Source organism: Callospermophilus lateralis, chromosome 4 (genome assembly GCF_048772815.1).
Source record: "Callospermophilus lateralis isolate mCalLat2 chromosome 4, mCalLat2.hap1, whole genome shotgun sequence".
Lineage (NCBI taxonomy): Eukaryota > Metazoa > Chordata > Mammalia > Rodentia > Sciuridae > Callospermophilus > Callospermophilus lateralis.
Window position 1 is genome coordinate 110,475,105 of NC_135308.1, and position 23,403 is coordinate 110,498,507.

The window sequence follows — 23,403 nt, forward strand, 5'->3', positions numbered from 1 at the left end:
TGCTGAGGCTGGTTTTGAACTCGCAATCCTCCAGCCAGCCTCAGTTTCCCGAATTACAGGCGTGCGCTGGAATTACAGGCGTGCGCCACGACACGGGCTCCTTCTCTTTTTTTTTTTTTTTTTTTTTTTAAGAGAGAGTGAGAGAGGAGAGAGAGAGAGAGAATTTTAATATTTATTTTTTAGTTATCGGCGGACACAACATCTTTGTTTGTACGTGGTGCTGAGAATCGAACCCCGGCCGCACGCATGCCAGGCGAGCGCACTACCACTTGAGCCACATCCCCAGCCCTCCTTCTCTTCTTTTGATGGGATTGTCTAGCTTATATGAGCTGCAGACTGATGTGAATCAATATTTTAGTGAGCATATCATATCCTTTTTGATTGATAAGATATCTACACTAATTTTCAGTTTATCACTAAAGTAAGCTCATCGTTAATTGCTCATTCTAAAACTCTAATCTTTAATAACTTGAATCAAGAGTCGGTGATTGCGAGTAGCCATAGTCATAATCGTTATTTTATCTTTGACAACTACAGGACCACAAAAAGCCACGGTTTCAGTCACAGCCTCAAAGCCGCCGGGCCCAAGAATCAAACGTCTCTAACTCTCCCACCTAAAAAGTGCTGCTCTAGCACTGCATTTATGGCTTCCTTGGTCTCGATGGTACCCTTTTCCTGTTTCCCAGTGTTGCATGACGGGGAGAAATAGTTCTCTTTCCGGGAGTCGACCGCTGGCCACACTTAAGACCGAACTCCATTTCCCGGGGTGCCTCGCGGCGGCCGCTCAGCCCAGCGGCGGAAGGCCGGTTCCGGTTGCATCAGCGTCGGATTCATCTCCAAATGAGACTGTTCGTGAGCGAGGGCGCTCCGGGGAGCCTGCCGGTCCTGGCTGCGGCCGGGAGGGCTCGGGGCAGAGCTACAGAGCTGCTCATTAGCACTGTAGGCCCCGAAGGTACTTGGGGTGGTGCTGGTGGGCAGTGGATGGCGGTGGGTGGGGGGACAGAAACACAACCGACGCTCACCCGGCGCTTGTTTTCGCGAATCCCCTGGAATGTACCACACATTACCTTACCTTTCCTTTCCTTGGTCACTCCATTAACTTTTCCCTTCCTGTCACATCCTTCATCAGTTATTTACTCTCAATATACTCTTTCCTCATTTTCATCTTCCCCTCTTTCATCTTTCAGCATCCTGAGCTTGGCCTCCTCTTCCTAACCTTTCACACCTGTTAGGCAGCCCCCCTCCACTCTATCACCGTCTCCAGGAACCTTTTTGTTATTTTTAGAACCCTGCCCCTTAAGACACAAGATATTTGTATGCACACACATCTTTCAATTCTTTCTCTTCTCATGCCCAGCTTAAGAATCCTTTTGAGGAGATGTGGCTCAAGCGGTAGCGCGCTCGCCTGGCATGTGTGCAGCCCAGGTTCGATCCTCAGCACCACATACAAACAAAGATGTTGTGTCCACGGAGAACTAAAAAAATAAATATTAAAAAATTCTCGGGGTGGGGATGTGGCTCAAGCGGTAGCGCGCTCGCCTGGCATGCGTGCAGCCCGGGTTAGATCCTCAGCACCAAATACAAACAAAGATGTTGTGTCCGCCAAAAAAACTAAAAAGTAAATATTAAAATTCTCTCTCTCTCTGCCTCTCTCCCTCTTTCTAAAAAAAAAAAAAAAGAATCCTTTTGATTGACCTCAGGGGCGCTTAACCACCGAGCCACATCCCCAGCGGCCCTCACCCCCCCCCCCTTTTTTTAGTTGTAATTGGACAAAACATCTTTATTTATTTATTTTTGTGTGGTGCTGAGGATCCAACCCAGCACCTCTCACATGTCGGTTGAACATTCTACTGCTGAGCCCCAGCCCCAGCGCCCACAGCCGTTTTTAAAATATTTTATTAGAGACAGGGTCTGGCTAAGTTGCTGAGGCTGGGTTTGAACTCGGTGATCCTCCTGCCTTAGCCTCCTGAGTCGCTGGGATTAAAGGTGCGTGCCACTGGGCCCAGTCCCCAGTTTAACTCTTAAGTGGTAGTCCTGTTAGTCCTCCCATTTTTCTTAATTCTGACCTCCCATTGGGACCTCAGATTATTCTCAGGATATGCTAGTTGCTTTGAGTTGTTATAGTTTTTGGCTGTAGCACTATCCCAATACCCACCACATCCTCTGAAATCCCATCTGTTGTTTCCAGCTGACAGTCTCAACTGAATACCTGCTGACCTCTCCAGCATATTCTGGAACCCTGTTTCAGTGGTCCTATCCTAGAACTTCTGTGATGATATTGCCCATCTTACTTCCGTTTTTCTGGGAACAATTTATAGTTGTCTTAAATTAACAAAGTATATATTTTTTCCTCTTTCTCTCTCTCATTTTTTTCTTTCCCTTGTTTTTCACCCATTTTCTTCTTCTGCATCAGAGTGTGTGGTCCCGTTCCTGACCCGGCCTAAAGTCCCTGTCTTGCAACTGGATAGTGGCAACTACCTCTTTTCCACTACTGCAATCTGCCGGTCAGTATTGGTCCTTGATTACAGGGAGGTGGTACACCTCTGTGTTGTTTGTGTGACTAATTATTTGCAACCATTGTTTCACTGAGGGATGAGAAATAAGACTAGGTAAATGGGTCCTTCTAATTTCACCTTCTCTTGTTCTCTCCCTGGGCAGATACTTCTTTCTGTTATCTGGCTGGGAGCAAGATGACCTCACCAACCAGTGGCTAGAATGGGAAGCTACAGAGCTGCAGGTGGGCTAAGGCACAGGGAATGGCAGGTAGGTCCTTGCTGTGCATGGCCACCTTGACCTGTGTCCCTTTCATTTTAGCCAGCCTTATCTGCTGCCTTGTACTACTTCATTGTCCAAGGAAAGAAGGGGGAAGATGTTCTTGGACTACTTCGAAGAGCCCTGACTCACATTGACCACAGCTTGAGTCGACAAAACTGTCCTTTCCTGGCTGGGGTGAGTTGGTCTTGAGATGGGGTGTGGGGAAGATTTATAGTATAAGAATTAATGGGGAAGACTGTATTCAGAGTGTTCAGACCCCAACACTGTCACTAGCAGTGTAATTTACTATTAAGACAAATAGCTTGGGCTGGGGCTGTAGCTCAGTGGTAGAGCACTTGGTATGCATGTGTGATCCTCAGCACCACATAAAAATAAATAAAGATATTGTGTCCATCTACAACTAAGAATTATAAAAAAAAAGACAAATCTCTTAAACTGTCTAATCCTCCATTTTTTCCTTGTGCAAAATGGAAATAACATTAATATCTGTGAACACCTCTGTATCTCAATGAGTTATGTTGAGTATTGCGATAATATAATATGTTTAACACATTAACACAGTGCTTGACTGTAGCAGTTTTTCAGTGAGTATTAGATATTATTACTGTTAGGAAAAAACAAAACAAAACAAAACAGTGCCTTATCAGTGTACCTTTTTCTTTTCTTTTCTTTTCCCAACCAAGGAAACAGAATCTCTAGCAGACATTGTTTTGTGGGGAGCACTATACCCATTACTCCAAGACCCAGCTTACCTCCCTGGTGAGAATTATGTATATCACTTTACCCCACCCCAAACCCCAGGAGTTTAGTATAAGGGTTACAGAACAGACAGTTGAGGATCCAGTTGAGGATGCAACTTGATACTTGACAGGGCAACTATAGCGAATATGGCTGTAGGAACTAGGGAAAGCAACTGGAGAAACCTTTGAAACTTTTAAAGAAAGTGAGGAGGTCCTGCCTTGCCTGCTCAATCCAGGTCCTGTGCTTGCTGATTCTCTTTTTTCTCCCATGACCATAGAGGAACTGGGTGCCCTGCGTAGCTGGTTCCAGACTCTGACTACTCAGGAGCCATGTCAGCGAGCTGTAGAGACTGTGCTGAAACAGCAGGGTGTCCTGGCTCTCCGGTCTTACCTCCAAAAGCAGCCTCAGCCCAGTCTACCTGAGGAGAGGGCTGTCAGCAATGAGCCTGAGGTTTGGAACAGGACAGGGCATCTTCACAGAGCCCTGGGCCCTGAGGTGGGAGGTGGCTGGGAGAGAAATGTTGAGTATTTGTCTAATTTCTTTAATTGTTTGAGAGAGTTTCTTTACCTGTGGTGCCCCTTCACTTGTTAAGGGATTCTATACTCTCTTTGTAGGAGGAGGAGCTGGCCACCCTTTCTGAGGAAGAGATTGCTATGGCTGTGACTGCTTGGGAAAAGGGCCTGGAAAGCTTGCCCCCCTTTAGGCCCCAGCAGAATCCAGTGTGAGTAGGCACCAAGGAGTGGGGCTTGGTTTTATAAGTAGATATTGTTGATAAAAGAGAACAAAGTAGACAGGCCTTGTCTGCTCATCAAACTACTAAGTTCTGTGAAGTAGAAGAACAGGATCCTATGAGGAAAAATATCAAAGGAGACTAATTTAGAGACCTTTTGACATATTGTATTTCACCATTGCAGGGGACCTAGGTAGCAGTTACACAGTAGCCTCCTTGTCTGAGAATCTGCTTTCCATAGTTTTACTTGCCTGCAGTCCAAAAATACTAAATGGAAAATATCAGAAATAAACAATTCAAAAGTTTTTATTTTTATTTTTTGTAGGTGGATATAATACCTTTGTTTTATTTATTTTTATGTGGTGCTGAGGATTGAACCCAGTGCCTCACATGTGTTAGGCAAGCCCTCTACCACTGAGCTACAACCCCAGATCCTCAAACGTTTCAAATAACGTTTATTACAGCATATTTTTATAATTGTTCTATTTTACTAGTTATTGCTATTAATCTGTTGTACCTAGTTTATAATTTAAACTTATATAGATATGTATGTGTTGGAAAAAACAGGATATAAAGGTTTTGGTATGCATTTTCAGGCATCCACTTGGGGTCTTGGAAAGTGTCCCCAGCAGATAAGAGGACTACTGTGTTATAGAATGTAACCCCCTTGAGGGCAGAACCCAGGGTATACTCACCTATATATCTATCACCATACTCAGTACTCTCATAATGAGAAGGAAGTGAAGGGATAATGTCAAAGGAGTGCTACATGATAGTTGTCAGTGAAAGAAGATTTTCTAAAAGCTGATTTCTAAGTTAGATTTCAGAAACAATTATGATATTAAGGTATGGGGAGAAAGGCCAATGCAGGAGAAATTAGTGATGCCTATGTTGAGGAAATTAGCTGAAAAATGTTCTGTGGAGCAGATGAACCATCTGACTGGGACATACAGCAGCAGCTGGAAAGAAGGGATGGGGTTAATGTGGGGTATTGGGGAGCCAGTGATTGTAGATTGAGAATGGTTGGAAAGATGAAATAAGCCCTGATGCAGTGTCAGTGCTAAGGAGAAGGGAGAGGTACAGAATGTATGCAGTTGAGCTTTTAACGGTGAAGAACTATGAATAAGGAATACTGAGTTGAGTGACTTTAGTCAGCAGATTGAATGGCATTAACTAGGAACGATCCTGGGAAAGTATGGAGAAGATCACAGTGGCTATGAGCAATAGATGGTGCCTGCTAGTTTGAGTTAGGTCTTGAGGAAATGATAGACATGGATTAAGGAAGAGTCAAGAGGTACAAAAGGACTTGGTAAGAATGTGCATGGAGTGATGAGCTGTAGGATTTTAGATAGCATAGGGAGAAGGAGTTCGTACTAGGAAACTTCTTGGGAATAGCAAGAGTGAAGATGGTTGGACAGAGCCTAGGGAGAGTTTTGTGGATACTTGGGAACTTCAAGTCTGAGATGAGCTAATGTCAGCAGTTAAAGGGCCAGAAATTAGTGCTGGAATGAGGCACGTGAAATGCACAGAGCAGTATATGAGGTTTGCTCACTGTGGACAGGGCCCTTACCTGCAACTGTAGAGGATCTTATGGTCCTGTGGGTTCATGTGAGGAAAAACTTTATTTATTTATTTTTTTAAAGAGAGAGAATTTTAATATTTATTTTATTAGTTATCGGTGGACACAGCATCATTGTTTGTATGTGGTGCTGAGGATTGAACCCGGGCCGCACACATGCCAGGCGAGCGCGCTACCACTTGAGCCACATCCCCAGCCCAGAGGAAAGACTTTAGATGTACAGAAACTCACGACAGTTGAACAAAGTTGTGTCTGGTTGTACTGTGCATTTTTCAGTCTTTCTTGACCTTGGCATCTCCCTGGTTGTCTTCTCTTCCTCTTTCTTTACCAGGTTGCCTGTGGCTGGGGAGAGGAATGTGCTTATCACCAGTGCACTCCCTTATGTCAACAATGTCCCTCATCTTGGAAACATCATTGGTTGTGTGCTCAGTGCTGATGTCTTTGCCAGGTGAAGTCAGCTTCTGGAGAAGCTCCTCCTGATGGAGGGCTGAACCCCAAGGGAATAGGACACCTCAAGGTTGGGAACTGGAAGGATCCTGGGAGCAAGGGCTAACCTGGGCCCCCATGACTACATATTCCCTTCCAGGTACTCTCGCCTCCGTCAGTGGAACACTCTCTATCTGTGTGGGACAGATGAATATGGGACAGCAACGGAGACAAAAGCTATGGAAGAGGGCCTAACTCCCCAGGAAATCTGTGACAAGTACCATATCATCCATGCTGACATCTACCGCTGGTTTAATATCTCATTTGATATTTTTGGTCGTACCACCACTCCACAGCAGACCAAGTAGGTTTTCTCTCATGAGATTGAAATGGAGATTGAAGGCTGGGGTCTGAGGCAATGAGAATATCGTGGAGACCGAATGAACCAGAGTGATTGTTTAGGATTTCCTCTTGAACCCAGGATCTGAATGTTCTCCAAAATGTGTCCTGGGCAGTTATCAGACCTTCCTGAGGGCATATATTATTTGTCCGGGAGCTGAAGGAGCACTTGAGGGAGGGAAGAGTTAGAACTTAACCTGCCTTCTCTTCTTTGCCTCCTTCCTCTCTTACTGCCTTAGAGTCTTTAAGATATTAACTCCCACACCTGTGTGCATTAATAGACAATACACTTGCAATGATATTTGCCAGCTGATGGTACTTTGCAATTCAGTACTGGGACTGACTGAAGAGCAGAGACAGTCTTGAAGAGAAAGCAAATAAGTTTGGATTCAACAAAAATGAATTCTTAAGTGCTGAGGGAAGAGATTGTGGGCAGATGAGGAATAGGTATGAGGGGTGTGGACCATTTCATTATTTCATTAAGAATTTAATGAGGAATGGATGGCCTTTGCCTTGAGTGGCTTTCTAATTTCTTTAGTGCTTGGTTTGAATGAATTTGGATCCCTGGTTTGAGTGCAGGAGGGAGGTATGCATATTTTCTCAACTTCCTATGTCTTGTTTACTTTGCCAGAATCACCCAGGACATCTTCCATCGGTTGATGGCACGAGGTTTTGTGCTGCAAGATAGTGTGGAACAACTTCGATGTGAGCGTTGTGCCCGTTTCCTGGCTGACCGCTTTGTGGAGGGAGTATGTCCCTTTTGTGGCTATGAAGAGGCTAGAGGTGATCAGTGTGACAAGTGTGGCAAGCTCATCAATGCCATTGAACTCAAGGTAAGAGGAAGGTCTCATGGGAAACAGAGGGAATAAATTTTCCCCCCTTTGGTACTGGGGATTAAACCCAGGAGTGCTCTACCACTGAGCTATATTTCTAGAACTTTTTAATTATTTTTCATATTGAGACCAGGTCTTGCTAAATTGTCCTGCTAAGTTACTGAGCTGGCCTGCCTTATTCTCCTGAGTTACTGGGATTACAGGTGTGTACCAACAATATTCTTAAAGGGATTCCCAGTCTTGTCCCATTCAGGATCTTTTAGCGTGTGTGTTACTGGGAATTGAACCCAGGGGCTCATGCATGCTAGTCAAGTGCTGTACCACTGAGCTATGTCCCCAGCCCTAGGATTTTTATTTTAGCATACAAAACCTTTTGATGGTTTACCCATTTCCTCAACTCATCACTTGAAAATATTTATTGAGTATTTACTATGTTTTTAACATTGTTCTAGGAAATACATGTGGCATTTATACTTCCAATCTTTGGTCTGATTGGGCCACCTGATCTACATTGGTTTAGATTATTCTGTCTTCTATAAATGCCTCTGATTTCTAGTCCATGTTTAGTTGTTGTTAATTTATTTAGTTGTTTGTTTATTCATTTATTTGGGAAGCTTTTCTTTTTTAAAAATTATAATACTGGGGATTGAACTTGGGACCTTGCACATGCTAGGTAAGCACTTAAGCATTGAGCTATCTTTTTTTTTTTAATATATATCTTTATTTTATTTATTAATTTATGTGGTGCTGAGAATTGAACCCAGGTCCTTGCATGTGCTAGATGAGTGCTCTACTGCTGAGCCACAACCCCAGCCCTTGTTTTTTTAAGATAGGGACTCATGAAGTTTTGCAGGCTGGCCTTGAATTGTAATCCTCCTGCTTCAGCCTCATGAGAAAGGATTATAGGCATGCATCTGGCTGTTTGACATTTTTTAATCTGTACAGGCTAGTTATAGTTCAGGGACTAGGGACAAGGAAGTGAATAAGACAGACTTTTATCCAGTGTGGGAAGGATACCAACACTAAACAAGGAAATAATATAGGATAGGATAAAGTGCTAGGAAGATGTGCTAGAGGTGGGCTTTAGATGATGAGGGAATGCCTCTGAGAGTGAGTAACATTTGAAATGAGAGTTGAACTGAAGAATGAAAAGGAGCAAGCCAGGTGATAAGTGGTATTAAGAGAGTTGCAAGTTGAAGAAAACGTGAAGTGTTGCAATTACCAGGAAATGTAAAGCCTTTTTTGTTGCTGCAATTAAATACCTGAGATAAATAATGTGAAAAGAAGAAAGGTTTATTTTGGCTCACAATTTCAGATTCAGTGTATGGTCACTTGGCTCCATTGTTTCTGGGCCTGTGGTGAGGCAGAATATCACAGTATGGAGCAAAGCTGCAAGGCAGCCAGAAAGTAGAGAGTGAGTAGGCCCTGGGACAAAATATAACTCCCCATGACCTATGTAGGCCTTACTTTTTCAAGTCTATATGCCTTCCCAATAGTCTAGCATTCATCAGTGAAGATTAGTCTATTGACGAGACTAAATCTTTCATGATTTAATCACTTCCTAAAGGTCCTACCTCTGAACATTGTTGCATTTGGGACCAGAGCCTTTAACACATTTTTGAGGGACCTTTCAGGGTCAGCGAAAAAGGCTGGGACCAGTTTACCAGGGCCTCCTAAGCCATTACAGGAGTTTTAGGTTTTATTCTAGTGGAATGGCAAGCTGCTTTGTGGAAAATGAATGGAAAAGAAAAGAGAATTGGAGAAGGGTTTGGAGTCTAGAGTCGCGAATTGGGGAAAATTAAAAATAGATTTGGGATATATTTTGGAGGTAGACTATAGTGTTGGTTAGACTGGAATTTGGAGTAAAGAAAAAGATGATTTATAAATTTTTGGCAGGAGCTAGGAAAATAAGTTGGTGTTAGAATGCTGGGTGAGGTCCTGGGTTTAAACCCCAGCACCACCATTTAAAAAAAAAAAAAAAGAAAGAAAGAAAAATTGGCTTGAGCAGTTTGGATAGATGGTAATACCATTTCTGACAATAGGCAAGAGTAGGAGAAAAGGCCTTCATGCCAAATGCAGTGATACTGTTGGGGTTTGCTAAGCTTGAGATATCTGTAGTCATCCATGTAGATAGTTGGATCTGAGCCTGTGGAATTCAGGAGAGAGGTCTGAGAGGGTTACAATTTCTCACCTTCAAAAACCCAGGTGAAGGGCTGGAGTTGTAGCTCAGTGGTAGAGTGCTTGCCTCATATGTGTGAGGCACTGTCTTTGATTCCTAGCACCACGTATAAATAAGCAAATGAAATAAAGGTCTATTGACAACTAAAAAAAAATATTAAAAACAAAAAACAAAAAAACAGGTGAGCTGGTTCCAGTGGTACACACCTGTAATCCCAGTGACTCAGGAGGTGGAGGCAGGAGGATTGCAAGTTCAAAGCCAGTCTCAGCAACATTGTGAGGCCCTAAGCAACTTAGTGAGACCCTGTCTCAAAAAAAAAAAGGGATAGCCAGCATAGTAGCGAATGACTATAATCCCAGTAGCTTGGGAGGCTGAGGCAGGAGGATCACAAGATCAAAGCCAGCCTCAACAAAGGTGAGGTGCTAAGCAACTTGGTGAGAACATGTCTCTAAATAAAATACAAAATAGGTGAAAACTCTCCTGGAAAGTTTTATTGATTAATACTTTAGCTGTTTAATACTTTAGCTGTCACTCTTCAGTGTTGTTATATATTCTATTTCTACCACACAATTAAGTATTTTTTTGACATTTGCTTTGTAAAGATCTGTGCTTGTTTGTTATGCAAGCCATCTCTCCCTGACTTGACTATAACCTCAAGGAGAGGAGCTACATGTCTTCTTTTGTTGCTCCTTCATCCTCTCACACAGTGCAGTGCTCTGTACTTAGACTGTGCTTAGAGAATACTTTTTTCCTACTCTGCATTGATTTAATAGAAATGTGAAACTCTGAAGAACAAATGTTATGCTGTGCAAATTTGAATTTCCCAAGTTCAAGAAGCCCAAGTAGTTGAGTGGGCTGGTGTGAGGATGAAGTTTATCTAGAGGGCACCTGAGGCACTCTTCCTTCTGTGTTCCTTCTCTTATTTGTAGTCCTGATCCTGTCTGTCTCACTCTGGGTCACCCCTTCTCTGGAATTTCCCTTCACAGAAACCTCAATGTAAGGTTTGCCGGTCATGCCCTGTGGTAAAGTCTTCCCAGCACCTGTTCTTGGACCTGCCAAAGGTAAGCGAGCCTTTACTCAACCTAGTGTTCAGGAGGCCTCTTCTGTCCCTCTACCTTAACCACAAATATGGATATTTAACTACTCCAAGGTTATTTATTTCCATTAAAAATTACATGTGCTGTTGTGAAGAGATTAAAAAGATTAAAGGGCCACAAAGCAGAAGTCCTAGGTCCATCAGTCCTAAGCCCACTTGCCAGAAATATTTACTGCTGTGCATCTTTTGTGTCTAATCAGAAATGTCCTATGCATATAAAAGTATGTTTATTCCTCTCTCTTTTTTTTTTTTTTGGGTACCAAAGATTGAATCCAGGGGCGCCTAACCACTGAGCAACACCCCCAGCCCTTTTTATTTTTTATCTTGAGTCGGGTTTGCCTCAGCCTCCTAGTCTCTGGGATTATAGGCATACACCGCTACCCCTGGCTTGCTTTGCTTTTTAAATAAATAAATATATATACATATATATATACATATATATATATATATATATATATATATATATATATATATATATATATACATATATATGTGTGTGTGTGTGTGTGTGTGTGTATATATATATAATTTTGTTTTTAGTTGTAATTGGACACAATGTGGTGCTGAGGATCAAACTCGCACACGCTAGGCGAGCACTCTACCTCTGAGCCCCAGCTCCTTGCTTTTTCGTAATACAATTTAGTTCATGGCATTTACACTTTCCTGCAACCTGCTTTCTTTTGCTTTGTAGTGTGTCTTTTATGGGTTTTATTTTTGTTTATTTGTTTGTTTTTCCTGTTCTATGAATTGATCCAGAGGTGATCTATCACTGAGGTACATCGCATTTTGTTTTTTTATTTTGAGATAGGGTCTTCCTAAGTTGCCCAGGCTGGCCTTGAACTTTCGATTTTCTTGTCTCAGTCTTCTGAGTTGCTGGGTTGTTTTTTTTTTTTTTTTTGATGGGGGGGATACCAGGGATTAAACTCAGGGGCACTCAACCACTGAGCCACATCCCCAGTCCTATTTCATATTTAGAGACAGGGTCTCACTGAATTGCTTAGTGCCTCTCTTTTGCTGAGGCTGGCTTTGAACTCGCGATCCTCCTGCCTCAGCCTCCTGAGCTGCTGAGATTATAGGTGTGTGCCACTGGTCCTGCCTTGTAATACGTCTGTACCAGTTTTCTACCTTAGTAAATCTGCCTCCCCCCATAAACTTTTTTTTGGTACTGGAGATTGAACCCACAATGCTCTACCAGAGAGCTATATCCCCAGCCCTTTTTATTTTACTTTGTTCTTTTTTTGAGGCAGAGTCTCACTGAGTTGCTGAGGCTGGCCTGGAATTTGGGATCCTCTTGCTTCAGCCTTCCAAGCTGCTGGGACTCTAGGGGTTACAGACATGTGCTGCTAAGCCCAGTTCCTTATTTAACTTTTTATTTGGAAATAATTTCAAGCTTGCAAAAGTAAACTTGATAGAACAAAGAAGTTCACCTGAGGGTTGGGATTGTGACTCAGTAGTAGACCACTCATCTAGCATGTGTGAGGCACTGGGTTCAATCCTCAGCACCACATAAAAATAAATAAATAAAGGTTTGGGTCCAACTACAACTAAAAAGAATTAGGAAAAAAAAAAAAAAATGAAGCTCATGTTGTTTAACCAGAAGAACTTTGCCACCTGTGTGACCTTGCAGCTGGGTGCGGTGGTGCACGCCTGTAATCCCAGAAATTTGGGAGGCTGGGGTAGGAGGATTATGAGTTCAAAGCCACCCTCAGCAATGGTGAGGCACTAAGCAACTCAGTGAGACCCTGTCTCTAAATAAAGTACAAAATAAGAAATGGGGTTTGGGATGTGGCTCAGTTGTTGAATGCCCCTAAGTTCAGTCCTCAGTAAAAAAAAAAAAGAACTTTTCTAACCATTACCTCAGGGGCACTTGACAACTGAGCCTCATCCCCAGCCCTATTTTTTATTTAGAGACAGGGTCTCACCAAGTTGCTTAGCACCCTGGCTTTGCTGAGTGTCTTGTTAAGGTGCTCAGGCTGACCCTGAACTTGAGATACTCCTGCCTTAGCCTCCAGAGTGACTGGGATTACAGGTGTGCACCACTGTTCCTGGCTATTAGTGCACTTGTCTCTTTTGTAGTTTTGGTATTGGGGATCAAACCCAGGGGCACTTTACAACTGAGCTACATCTCAAGTCCTTTTTATTAAAAAAGAAGTAGAAGAAGAAGTCTTTTTATAAAAATATAAATTGAGACAGGGTCTCACTAAGATGCTGAAGGTCTCACCAGATTGATGAGGCTGGCCTCAAACTTGAGATTCTCCTGCCTCAGGCTCTGGTTGCTGGGATTACAGGTATGTATGTGTCACTGTACCAGCAATGGTGTGTTTCTTTTCTTTTTTCTTTTTAAAAATTCTATTTATTTATTTATTTGGTAGTTATAGATGGACAGCATGCCTTTATTTTATTTGTGTGTTTTTTTATGTGGTGCTAATGATTGAATCCAGTGCCTCTCATGTGCAAGACAAACACTGCCACTAAGCTACAACCCCAGCCCAATGGTGCTTTTCTTCACACATTTCTACACTCCTCACACATGCTAGGCAAGTTCTTTATCCCTGAGCTACATCTCTAGTGTGTGAGTGTGTGTGTGTGTGCTACCAGAGATTGAATCTAAGGGCACTTAACCACTGAGCCACATCTCCAGCCATTTTTATTTTTTTTTTTGAGACAGAGTCTCTAAATTGTTTAGGGCCTTGCTAAGTTGCTGAAGCTGGCTTTGAACTTGTGATCCTCCTGCCTTATCCTCCTGCCTCAGCCTCCTGAGTTTCTGGGATTATAGGTGTGTGCTACCTACTGTGCCTGACATACATGTCTTCACTTTTAAGGGAATATCTCTGCTAATAAATTCATAGAGATGTAATTACTACTTCAAAATCATGAATCTTTTAAATTTTTATCATAAGGCCAAATGTATTAAAAATGTTGTTCATATTTATCCTTATGAGATATGAGGATAATCATAGCTAACCACGTATGAGACTCCTAATTCTGCCCTCTGTCTTCCATCTCAGTTGGAAAAGAGATTAGAGGAATGGTTGGGGAAGACATTGCCTGGCAGTGATTGGACACCCAATGCCCGGTTTATCATTCGTTCTTGGCTTCGGGATGGCCTCAAGCCACGCTGCATAACCCGAGACCTCAAATGGGGAACTCCTGTACCCTTAAAAGGTTTTGAGGACAAGGTAAAAACTCTTTTTTTAACGTCTCAAATTATAGTCTCAGGATTAAGACCATGGGTTAGCAGAATATTGATTATACCTGAAATTTTGGGTTGGTTCCTATCATTTCCCTTCTCTTGAATCTCTAGGTATTTTATGTCTGGTTTGATGCTACTATTGGCTACTTGTCCATTACAGCCAACTACACAGACCAGTGGGAACAATGGTGGAAGAACCCAGAGCAAGTAAGCAGTTCTTGGTTAGCCTGTTTATGGAGAGGGCATATGAAGGAGGGCATGTGTGACAGGGTATCTGGTCTTTTTTGGACTTTTGAAGAAAGTCTCAGATCTCTCTCAACTATATTCCCTAGGTGGACCTTTACCAATTCATGGCCAAAGACAATGTTCCCTTTCATGGCTTAGTCTTTCCTTGTTCAGCCCTAGGAGCTGAGGATAACTACACCTTGGTCAAGCACCTCATTGCTACAGGTAGGTACCCTATAAGAAAGCGGATGGGCTGTTGGAATGAGAACTAAGATAGTATTTGGAAGAAGATCCTGTGAAGTGCTAGGTCTTGAGTTAGTAGTTGATATGGACTAGGAAATAATTAAAACTTGAGAACTTCATCCAGAAAAAGGAATCAAGATTCTGAAGAAAGCAAAAGAGCAAAACAAAAATTTTGTATTACATATGAGCAAAGAGAAAAAAAGGTCAGAATGGATAGGAAAGGATCCCAAGCTACTCAAGGTAAGTATTTTTGGACATCCACCATTAATGTTGAAGGAAAGGGAAGAATTACTGGGTCATAGAGGGGAGTGATATTTGAGCAGATGGTTCTCATTCTTCTCTGTCTAGAGTACCTGAACTATGAGGATGGGAAATTCTCTAAGAGCCGTGGTGTGGGAGTGTTTGGAGATATGGCCCAGGACACAGGGATCCCTGCTGACATCTGGCGCTTCTATCTACTATACATTCGTCCTGAGGGACAGGACAGTGCCTTCTCCTGGACAGACATGCTGCTCAAGAATAATTCTGAGCTGCTTAACAATCTGGGCAACTTCATAAACAGGTGGGAGTTGGTAAGGGGTTAGAGTCAGCAGCAGAGCTGAAATGTCCCAATTCTTCCTCCAGAGATGAGAATATGTAGAGACATTGTGGAAAATTGATTTCTTTAAGTTGGACTCTGCTCCTAGCACATAGTAGGTAAAGTATACTTTGGAAAGAGAGATAAGATTTAGCAAAGTTGTCACAGAGGGATTTTAACATAATTGTTTTCTAACTGATGTTCATTGAAGAAATGATATATTTTATCCTCACAAAAAAATGTTCACTTGCAGGCCACTGAAAAGTTTGGCTGAAGAAAGGTGTTATTTCAGTGTAGTGATAGGAGGCTTCTGCTCTACTCTTCAGAGTTGTTACATTAGGGTCACATTTCTATTCTTTGTCCCTATCACAGTGATTCTGCAGTCTGAAGAAATCTCCATGACTTAAGAGTTTTTCTGTTCCTCTCTTTGAGCCCTAGGCCGTTAGCTCAGTTACTATTTACCCTTTCAAGTTTTTTTCATTAACCATCTTGAACAGATAGTCTTCTTTAGAGTGTTTGATAGCAATTAACACATAATAAATTTAAACTTGAGGGCTGGGGTTGTGGCTCAGTGGTAGTATGCTTGCCTCACATGTATGAGGCCCTGGGTTTGATCTTCAGCACCACATAAAAATAAATAAAATAAAGGTATTTTGTTCATCTACAATTGAAAATATTTTTAAAAATTTTTTAATTTGATCTTTTTTTGTTGTTTGTTTTTTGTACCGGGAGTTGAACTCAGCGGCACTCAACCACTAAGCCACATTCCCTGCCCTTTTTTTGGATTTTATTTAGAGACAGGGTCTCACTGAGTTGCTTAGGGCCTCACTAAGTTGATGAGGCTGGCTTTGAACAAGTGATCCTCCTGCCTTAGCCTCCTGAACCACTGGGATTATAGGCGTGCACTACTGTGCTTGGCTTAACTTGATCATTCTTAAAAAATTTACTCAAAAGCAAAATGTATAGTTGCTTAACTTGATTAGGTTTCTTCATTTGAAGAGTCACATTTTTAGGGGCGAAAGAATAAAGGCTTAATTTGTTAAGCTTTGCCTTTTAGTTTGAGGGGCCAGGAAGCATGTTAATGTGGACAGGAATCCTGAGAGAATGAAAAGTTGTGGAAAGTGTCAAATATTTATAAGGAGACTGGCCAAAATTTTTTTTCTCCTCTTCTCCTTCTCTATCTCTATTAAGAGCTGGGATGTTTGTGTCTAAGTTTTTTGGGGGCTGTGTGCCTGAGATGGTGCTTACCCCTGATGATCAGCGCCTGCTGGCACATATTACCCTGGAGCTCCGACATTATCACCAACTGCTGGAGAAGGTTCGGTAAGTAACTTACACAGCTCTGCCTCTTAGGGTTTGCTGACATGTCAAGAGACTCATATACCTTGGTCTGCTTCCTTTCTTCCCAGGATCCGGGATGCCTTACGCAGTATCCTTACCATATCTCGACATGGTAACCAGTACATTCAAGTGAATGAGCCCTGGAAGTGGATTAAAGGCAGTGAGGCTGACAGGTATGTTAAAGGGGTAGGGGTGTCTATAGAAATTAGATGGCTGATAGGCTATGTCCTCCTGGAGGTCTTGATTAAATCTCTGTTCTCCCTAAGGCAGCGGGCAGGCACAGTGACAGGCTTGGCAGTGAATATAGCTGCCTTGCTGTCTACCATGCTCCAGCCTTTCATGCCCACGGTTAGCACCACCATCCAGGCACAGCTGCAACTCCCGCTTCCAGCCTGCAGTGTCCTTCCCACGAACTTCCTGTGTACTTTACCAGCAGGGCACCAGATTGGCACGGTAGGTCTCCCAAAAGTTGGAGGGCCAATCTCTCAAAATTCATGCTTTTGCCATGTGACTGTTGGGATGATGTTAGAACAAACCTAACATTCTCTTGTTCTTTGCTTTTGGAGCAAGAGCTCTTACAGGTCTTCTGAACCCCTCATTCTGCAGTTGGGTGTGCTTGTGATACAAGGTCCTTGGTACTGGTTCACAAGTTCAGTGTTATTTTTTTTTTTTTCATGCTAAAACCGTACCTGGCACATAAAAGCTAACTGGTATACTGCCATTTGAAGAAATACCAGAATATTATTGTTTCCATAATACTAGTAGGCAGTGAGGCAGAGAGAATACATGAGTATCTATTACTCTTTGACACAGGATTACTACAGAGTACATCTAAAACTTCTGGATTGACCTAGCATCATTAAATAGTTGAAATACTTTCTGATCCTATCAATACTTTGGGCTTTCTGAGGAATGCTTTTTCTGAATTCTTTTCTTAACCAGTAGGTATTTGCTTAGTGTTATGTTCCTTCTAAGACTGTTTTTTGGGAGGGCCAGTACTAGGGATGACCAGGCCTCATTCACTCTTCCATGCTGGGCAGATGATCTCCTGCTGAACTACATCCTCAGCTCTTTATTGAGTTGGCCTTGAACTTTCAGTTCTCCTGCCTCTGCATTATCAGGTAGAATACGCAAATGCCATTTAAAAGAGTCACTTTGCAGTCTGATCTAAACCTCAGACAGTTGTCTTCCATCATGCAAAGAAACCACAAACAGGCTGGCTCCGTGGCACATGCCTGTGATCCCGGTGGCTTGGGAGGCTGAGGCAGAAGGATCTTGAGTTTAAAGCCAGCCTTAGCAACTTAGTGAGGCCGTAAACAACCGAGATCTTGTCTCTAAATAAAATACACAAAAAAAGGGCGGGTATGTGGGTCAGTGGTTAAGCACCCCTGGGTTCAAGCCCCAAAACCAAAATCTAATTTTTTTTTTTTTTTTGGTAGTTAGCCTTTATTTTATTTTTATGTGGGGTTGAGGATCAAACCCAGTGCCTCATACATAGTAGGCAAGCACTCTGCCGCTAAGCTATAGCCCCAGCCCCAAATACTCCATCTTAAGAAAACGAATTGCTATTCTGGGATTAAAACCCTGAAACACCTAATTCCTTATGAAAGTGACACAAGGACCCTTCCCCACAATCTCCTAACTGCAAAAATCCCTCTCCTCCCATTATCTACTTGGGCTATAAGTGGAAGAGGGTTTCAGTGTCCACTGGGCCCCCTCCACAGGTTTGTCCAGAATCAGTCTGTTACTATTAACTCTCCATTTCCTTCTTTCCTTTACATATATTTCCTGGGATTACAGGTGTATGCCATGGTACCTGGGAGCATTAAAGATTTTTAAATGTCAAGAGTAGGGTTGGAGAAGCCCATTATATAGTTTGGTAGAGTTTATATGTAAGCAGTGAATGATTCTGGAATTCTCTTTCACAGGTCACTCCTTTGTTCCAAAAACTGGAAAATGACCAGATTGAAAGTTTGAGGCAGCGCTTTGGAGGGGGCCAGGTGAGAAAGCTAGACTGTACCCTTACCCAACAGCCACAGCAGCACCTTAATTCTCCCAAGTAGTATTCCCTCATCACACTTTCCATCTTTTGGCCCTGCTACTTCCTTTTAATTTTTCTTTCCTATCTTAAGAGTCCTTGAGTTAAAAGTAATCACTTTTTTAGAGATCAGGAGATGTTTATGGCAGCCAGTGATAACCCAGTTTTTCTTCTCTAGGCAAAAGTATTCCCCAAGCCAGCCGTTGTAGAGATTGTTACAACAGTGGGGCCACAGCAGATACAAATGCTTATGGATGAAGTGACAAAACAGGTATGAAGCTGAAGCCCATTGGGAGACTGGAAAAGCTGAATCCTGAACAGACTGTTACCTGGTCTCACTCACTGTTACTCTCTCCACTCACCCTTCTCTTAGGGCAACATTGTCCGAGAACTGAAAGCACAAAAGGCAGACAAGAACCAGGTTGCTGCGGAGGTGGCTAAACTCTTGGATCTAAAGAAACAGTTGGCTCTAGCTGAGGGGAAACCTCTTGAAACTCCTAAAGGCAAGAAGAAAAAGTGAGAGAATGTGGCTCATAGAAAGTCTTTAATGGATATGGACAGTTAATAAATAAATGTATTATCTCTATAAGCTGAGACCATTTGCTTTTGTCTCTCCCAATCCTTCCCCCTACTGGACATGTGTTGAAGGTCACATCATTGACACTGGTGTGAAAGTGGTCAGTAGCCACTTCAGGGTAAGGTAGGTAGTGGCTCCAGTTGGGGAGTGATGGTTCCAATTGTTCAGGCTTGGTGTAGATTAACCATTCGGTCAATTAGAGCACGGCGTGTGGCTTCTACTTCCTGAGTCAGGCGCTCTATTTCCTGCTTGAGCCGTTCATTTTCTTCAGTTAGCTGTGCCACTTTCCTTTCATTCTCTTGTTCTTTTTCTTTCATGCGTTGCTTTCCAGCCCGGGCTGGCCACTGGCCACTCTGTTTCCGTTTCCTAGTTTTTCCTTGGTCTTCCTCCTCTTCTTCCTGAGCCAGGGAGCTCTGACTGGAGTCTGGAGAGCAAGGACTCTGGGAGATGCTTGTGACTTCTGCTGGTCCTGGCTCCCCAGCCAGCCAAGCCAGAGACGCAGGGTTAAGAGTGGTGAAGGTTTTTGATTCTTCCTTCAAAGAAATGAGGAAAGGAAGGGCAGATATTAGTAGAGAAAGGAAAGATAATATCCCCTCACTTTAGAATTAGCATTCTCACCTCTTCGTTTCTAGGGGGTGAGATATAAGTACCCCCATTTTCATCTGAAGACAGAACCTCCTGCAGATCCTCATACCAGGCTTCCAGCTCCCAGCTGGACACCGTCCCGAAGGAGAAAGGCAATGACTCAGCTGCCATCTCTGCAGTTGGATCAGGTTCTGGAAAAGTACATACTCAGTATAAAAGTTCCACTTGGCAAACAAAGTCTATACCACAGGTTGGCAAAATGATCTGTAGGTGAAAGTTTTATTGGAACACATCTATTTATTTACATAATGTTTATGACTGCTTTAATGTTACAATAGCAGAGATTAATAGTGATTAATAGTTTAATAGATTAATAGTTTGCTACCCAAACACATATTCTTATGAGATCCTAATGAAAGTTCTCAGCCCACATGGGAACTCTATAGGTACCTTTAAGGCCATTTGTGCTCCTTTCTGTGTGGGGATTTTGGGTAAAAGGTCCTTTGAGTCCATCTAACTTCAAGGAAGACTGAAGATGAGCAAGGCAAACCAATTGTCTTTGCTAGGGCTGACTTTGAGAGCAGCTTTCAATTAGGAAATGCTCTAAAAATAGTGATTTGGTCACCATGTTGTTAAGGGGCAGGCTAGAGGGATAGACATGGCCTGACAACAAAAGCTTGTTGAGATTCAAACCCTGTTCTCCTTTTTTTTTTTTTTAATTAATTAATTTATTTTTTTAGTTTTCGGCGGACACAACATCTTTGTTTGTATGTGGTGCTGAGGATGGAACCCGGGCCGCATGCATGCCAGGCGAGCGCGCTACCGCTTGAACCACATCCCCAGCCCCCCTGTCCTTCTTTAGGCTGGGTCTTCTAGTAACTTCTTAGGATCCCAGCAAAGGGAGCCTAAGCAGCTTTTCCTTAGGAGTTGGTTTTGGAAAAAGAGTTGTGAAGTTCACCTACTTTCAGGTGTGGTGATGTATGAAGATACACTTCCTTCTGGAACACTGTGGAACAAAGAGAAATGTCAGCCATTTTTGAAAGGAGAGGCAGATTCTTTACTTCTAACCTCTTACTGGTCTTGTGGAATATGGATAGTTAAAAAGTCCTATAGCTATTTCCAAGGACAGAAGAGAGCTCTGCTTCCTTTATTTTTAGTTGTGACATGTGACATTTGTAGTCCTGATTACATAATAGCAAAGTCCTGGCCAACTCAGTTTCTCTAAATTTAAGGCAGCCCTCAAACATGCCCAGTAAGGGCTAAGAGAACAGTCTAATGACATTTTCCTAATTCTATTTCTGCACTCATATGGTCCAAATGTACATTTCTATTTCTGGTCTAGGACCTTCAACTCTGCTATGTACTGCCTACTTACCATCTCCTTTTGGATGTGTAACAGGCATTTATAGAAGTCCAAAGACAATCTCCTGCTGACCTTTCCCTTCCAGGGTCATCTCCATTTCAAGATGGTTAAGGCAAAAATCTTGGTGTCATCCCCTCTCCCCTCACACTTGACAATCCAATCCATAGCACTAGCAAATTCTCTATTTTTTTTTCTTTTATATTGGGGATTGAGCCCAGAGAGGCTCTACCACCGAACTATATCCCCAGCCTTTTAAAATTTTGAGACAGGGTCTCACTAAGTTGGCAAGGCTGGCCTCCCAACTCAGCAATCCTCATTCTTTAAAAATACGCAGACCCTTGTTTTCAAATGAAGATCAATTTACTAGCATCTCTCCTCATTACCTTGGAAACTTCCTTGCAGGATGTCTCCCCATTCTGCTCTTGCCACCACTCCCTAAGTCTATTCACAACATAGCACCTCAAGTGAGCCTTTTTTTTTTTTTTTAACCTTTATTTTTTTAATGTGGTGCTGAGGATCAAACCCAGGGCCTTGCCTGTGCTAGGCTCTACCGCTGAGCCACAACCCCAATCCTCAAGTGAGCCTTTTGTGATGATGATGATGATGCATTTTACTACTAAGCTACATCCTCAGCCCTTAAAAACTTAAGTAATGTCTTTGTTTTGAATCTTCCAATGACTTCCAATTTCATGCATATTAAAAACATCCTCAAAATGGCTTGCAAGGTCCTACAGAATTTGCTTGTCTACAAATTGTTGAGTTTTCATAGGCCACTCTCATCCTTGCTCACTCCAGCCCACCTGGCCTGTTCCTAAAGATACCAGGCATACTGCCATTTTAGGGTCTATGCTCTAGCTGTTCCACCTGGAATGCTCTTCCTTCCATAGTATCTGCATGGCTCACTGGCTTGCCTCTTTCAGATCTTTATTTTTTGGTATTGTGGATTAAAACCCAGGGGTGCATTACTACTGGGCTATATCCCCAGCCCTTTTATTACTTTGAGATGGGGTCTATTTAATGGCTGAGGCTGGCCTCCAACTTGGTATTCTCCTGGCCAGCCTCCAGAGTCATTGGGATTACAGGTGTGCACCACTTGCCTGGTTTAGGGCCTTTCATTTAAATATTATCTCAGTGAGGCAATCCCTGGCTAACTGATAAAAAAACTAACCTCCACCCTGAACATTGTTTTTTCCTGCTTAGTTTTCTCCATGTCAATTATGGCTTCCACTGCAGAATACATATATTTTTTTTATTTAGAGATACACTTTGAGCCCCAAACTGCTTGACACATAGTAGGTGCTCATTAAGTATATGAATGAATGTAAATCTCCCGCCCCAATCTCACTTATAGGGAAGACTAAACCCAGAGCTGCCTGTCCCTCGAGACTGGACATGCAATATTGCTCCGATTATTTCTCTACATTGCTGTCCTCTCAGGGGAACAATTCTTGCCTTCTAGTGTGGGGACTTGGCTTTCATCAGCAGTGGAGCTCCAGGCCAGAGGACTGCAAAGCCAAACAGTAGGGCTGGCCTGATGCAATGGTCACGCAGAGATTAGTTGAGAGAGAGTAGGGAGGTGGGGGAAGAGGAAGGGATCAATCCCAGGAGAAAGGGAATACCCTAGGGAAAACCCAAAGGGCTTCCCACTTTTAGAAAGATCCAAGCTGCTCTCTTGTGCTGGAGGCCAAGAGACCTCTGGGGAAAATGGAAAACCCATCTCTCCCTGTCCATCAGCACCCCTCCTCTCCAAAAGCTGTGTGCAGAGTCCAGGATCTCTAGCTACCTCAGTGGACATGCTGACCCCTGGAGGTGCTGTAGTTGAGACAGGGCTGAGGGTGGGGGGGCGGCGACAGGGAGAACGCCCGCAATGGCGAAGGAGCGGATACCGAACTGAGCTACAGGTCACCCAATCTCAGAGCAGGGGTGTGTCCTGCTGCCCCGCCTCTCACCGGACAGGCCTACAGAGGTTGCCTGGAATAGGCTATAAGAGAGAATGAATTTCCCGAGGGCAGCAGGGATCCTTTAGCACAGAAACGGAATCACACTCCGGAAAAGGATTTGGGTGACGTCATCGCTCAAAGTTAAGAGAGGCCTGCCTGTAAACACAACTCCTGAATAAAGAATTCTCCCCAACCCTCGAATGGTTCCTAAGATCGCTGTGGCAGGGCATGGACCCGTATCGTAAAGAGCAGACGCCCAACTTTTGAGGGAACAACTGATGTTCGCGAGGAAGGAAAGGTAAAGGGTGGATAGGGAGTCAATACTCGCCTTTCTCCTTACGTTCCGGAACTGATTTTGGCTTTGTCGCTGCCACCCGCTCATCTTCAACATGATATGGTCTGAGTCTAACACCCAAGCTTCTGACCTCGTACCCTGGAGTCGGGCTCTTTTATGGTGGCCTTGCCCTCCTCCCATGGGCGGTATCCAGAATTTTACCAATCAAAAAGCGGCACGCCGGCATTGGCTCCGCCTCATCCCTCATATCCGCCACTCAGCAGCTCTG

The 23,403-nt window shown here is 43.1% G+C and overlaps 3 protein-coding genes across 5 annotated transcripts; 1 reads left to right on the forward strand and 2 right to left on the reverse strand.

Annotated features, from left to right (window-relative positions):
* The first annotated feature begins 769 nt into the window (after positions 1 to 769).
* On the forward strand, positions 770 to 18,964 carry Mars1 (methionyl-tRNA synthetase 1). 2 transcript variants are annotated; one of them, XM_076854761.1, is made up of 21 exons: positions 770 to 952; positions 2,414 to 2,504; positions 2,659 to 2,737; positions 2,815 to 2,949; positions 3,459 to 3,534; positions 3,794 to 3,966; positions 4,131 to 4,237; positions 6,157 to 6,273; positions 6,412 to 6,615; positions 7,282 to 7,483; positions 10,649 to 10,723; positions 13,767 to 13,937; positions 14,063 to 14,158; positions 14,284 to 14,401; positions 14,768 to 14,981; positions 16,188 to 16,319; positions 16,406 to 16,510; positions 16,604 to 16,790; positions 18,266 to 18,337; positions 18,554 to 18,646; positions 18,749 to 18,964. In XM_076854761.1, exons 1-21 carry the CDS (start codon positions 841 to 843, stop codon positions 18,893 to 18,895), a joined length of 2,706 nt encoding a protein of 901 aa, XP_076710876.1. In that variant the 5' UTR covers positions 770 to 840; the 3' UTR covers positions 18,896 to 18,964. The 2 variants fall into 2 exon arrangements, with proteins under 2 accessions (XP_076710876.1, XP_076710877.1); XM_076854762.1 differs by lacking the exons at positions 18,266 to 18,337; positions 18,554 to 18,646; positions 18,749 to 18,964 and having other exon boundaries at positions 16,608 to 16,720.
* Ddit3 (DNA damage inducible transcript 3) lies at positions 18,903 to 19,708 on the reverse strand. Its single transcript, XM_076854764.1, has 2 exons — positions 19,571 to 19,708; positions 18,903 to 19,485 (listed from the first exon to the last, which is right to left on the reverse strand). Exons 1-2 carry the CDS (start codon positions 19,706 to 19,708, stop codon positions 19,117 to 19,119), a joined length of 507 nt encoding a protein of 168 aa, XP_076710879.1. The 3' UTR covers positions 18,903 to 19,116.
* LOC143397953 (DDIT3 upstream open reading frame protein) lies at positions 19,689 to 23,269 on the reverse strand. 2 transcript variants are annotated; one of them, XM_076854765.1, is made up of 3 exons: positions 23,169 to 23,269; positions 20,500 to 20,543; positions 19,689 to 19,728 (listed from the first exon to the last, which is right to left on the reverse strand). In XM_076854765.1, the coding sequence occupies exons 1-2, from the start codon at positions 23,229 to 23,231 to the stop codon at positions 20,502 to 20,504; spliced, it is 105 nt and encodes a 34-aa protein (XP_076710880.1). In that variant the 5' UTR covers positions 23,232 to 23,269; the 3' UTR covers positions 19,689 to 19,728; positions 20,500 to 20,501. The 2 variants fall into 2 exon arrangements, with proteins under 2 accessions (XP_076710880.1, XP_076710881.1); XM_076854766.1 differs by lacking the exon at positions 19,689 to 19,728 and having other exon boundaries at positions 19,736 to 20,543.
* Positions 23,270 to 23,403: the final 134 nt, after the last annotated feature.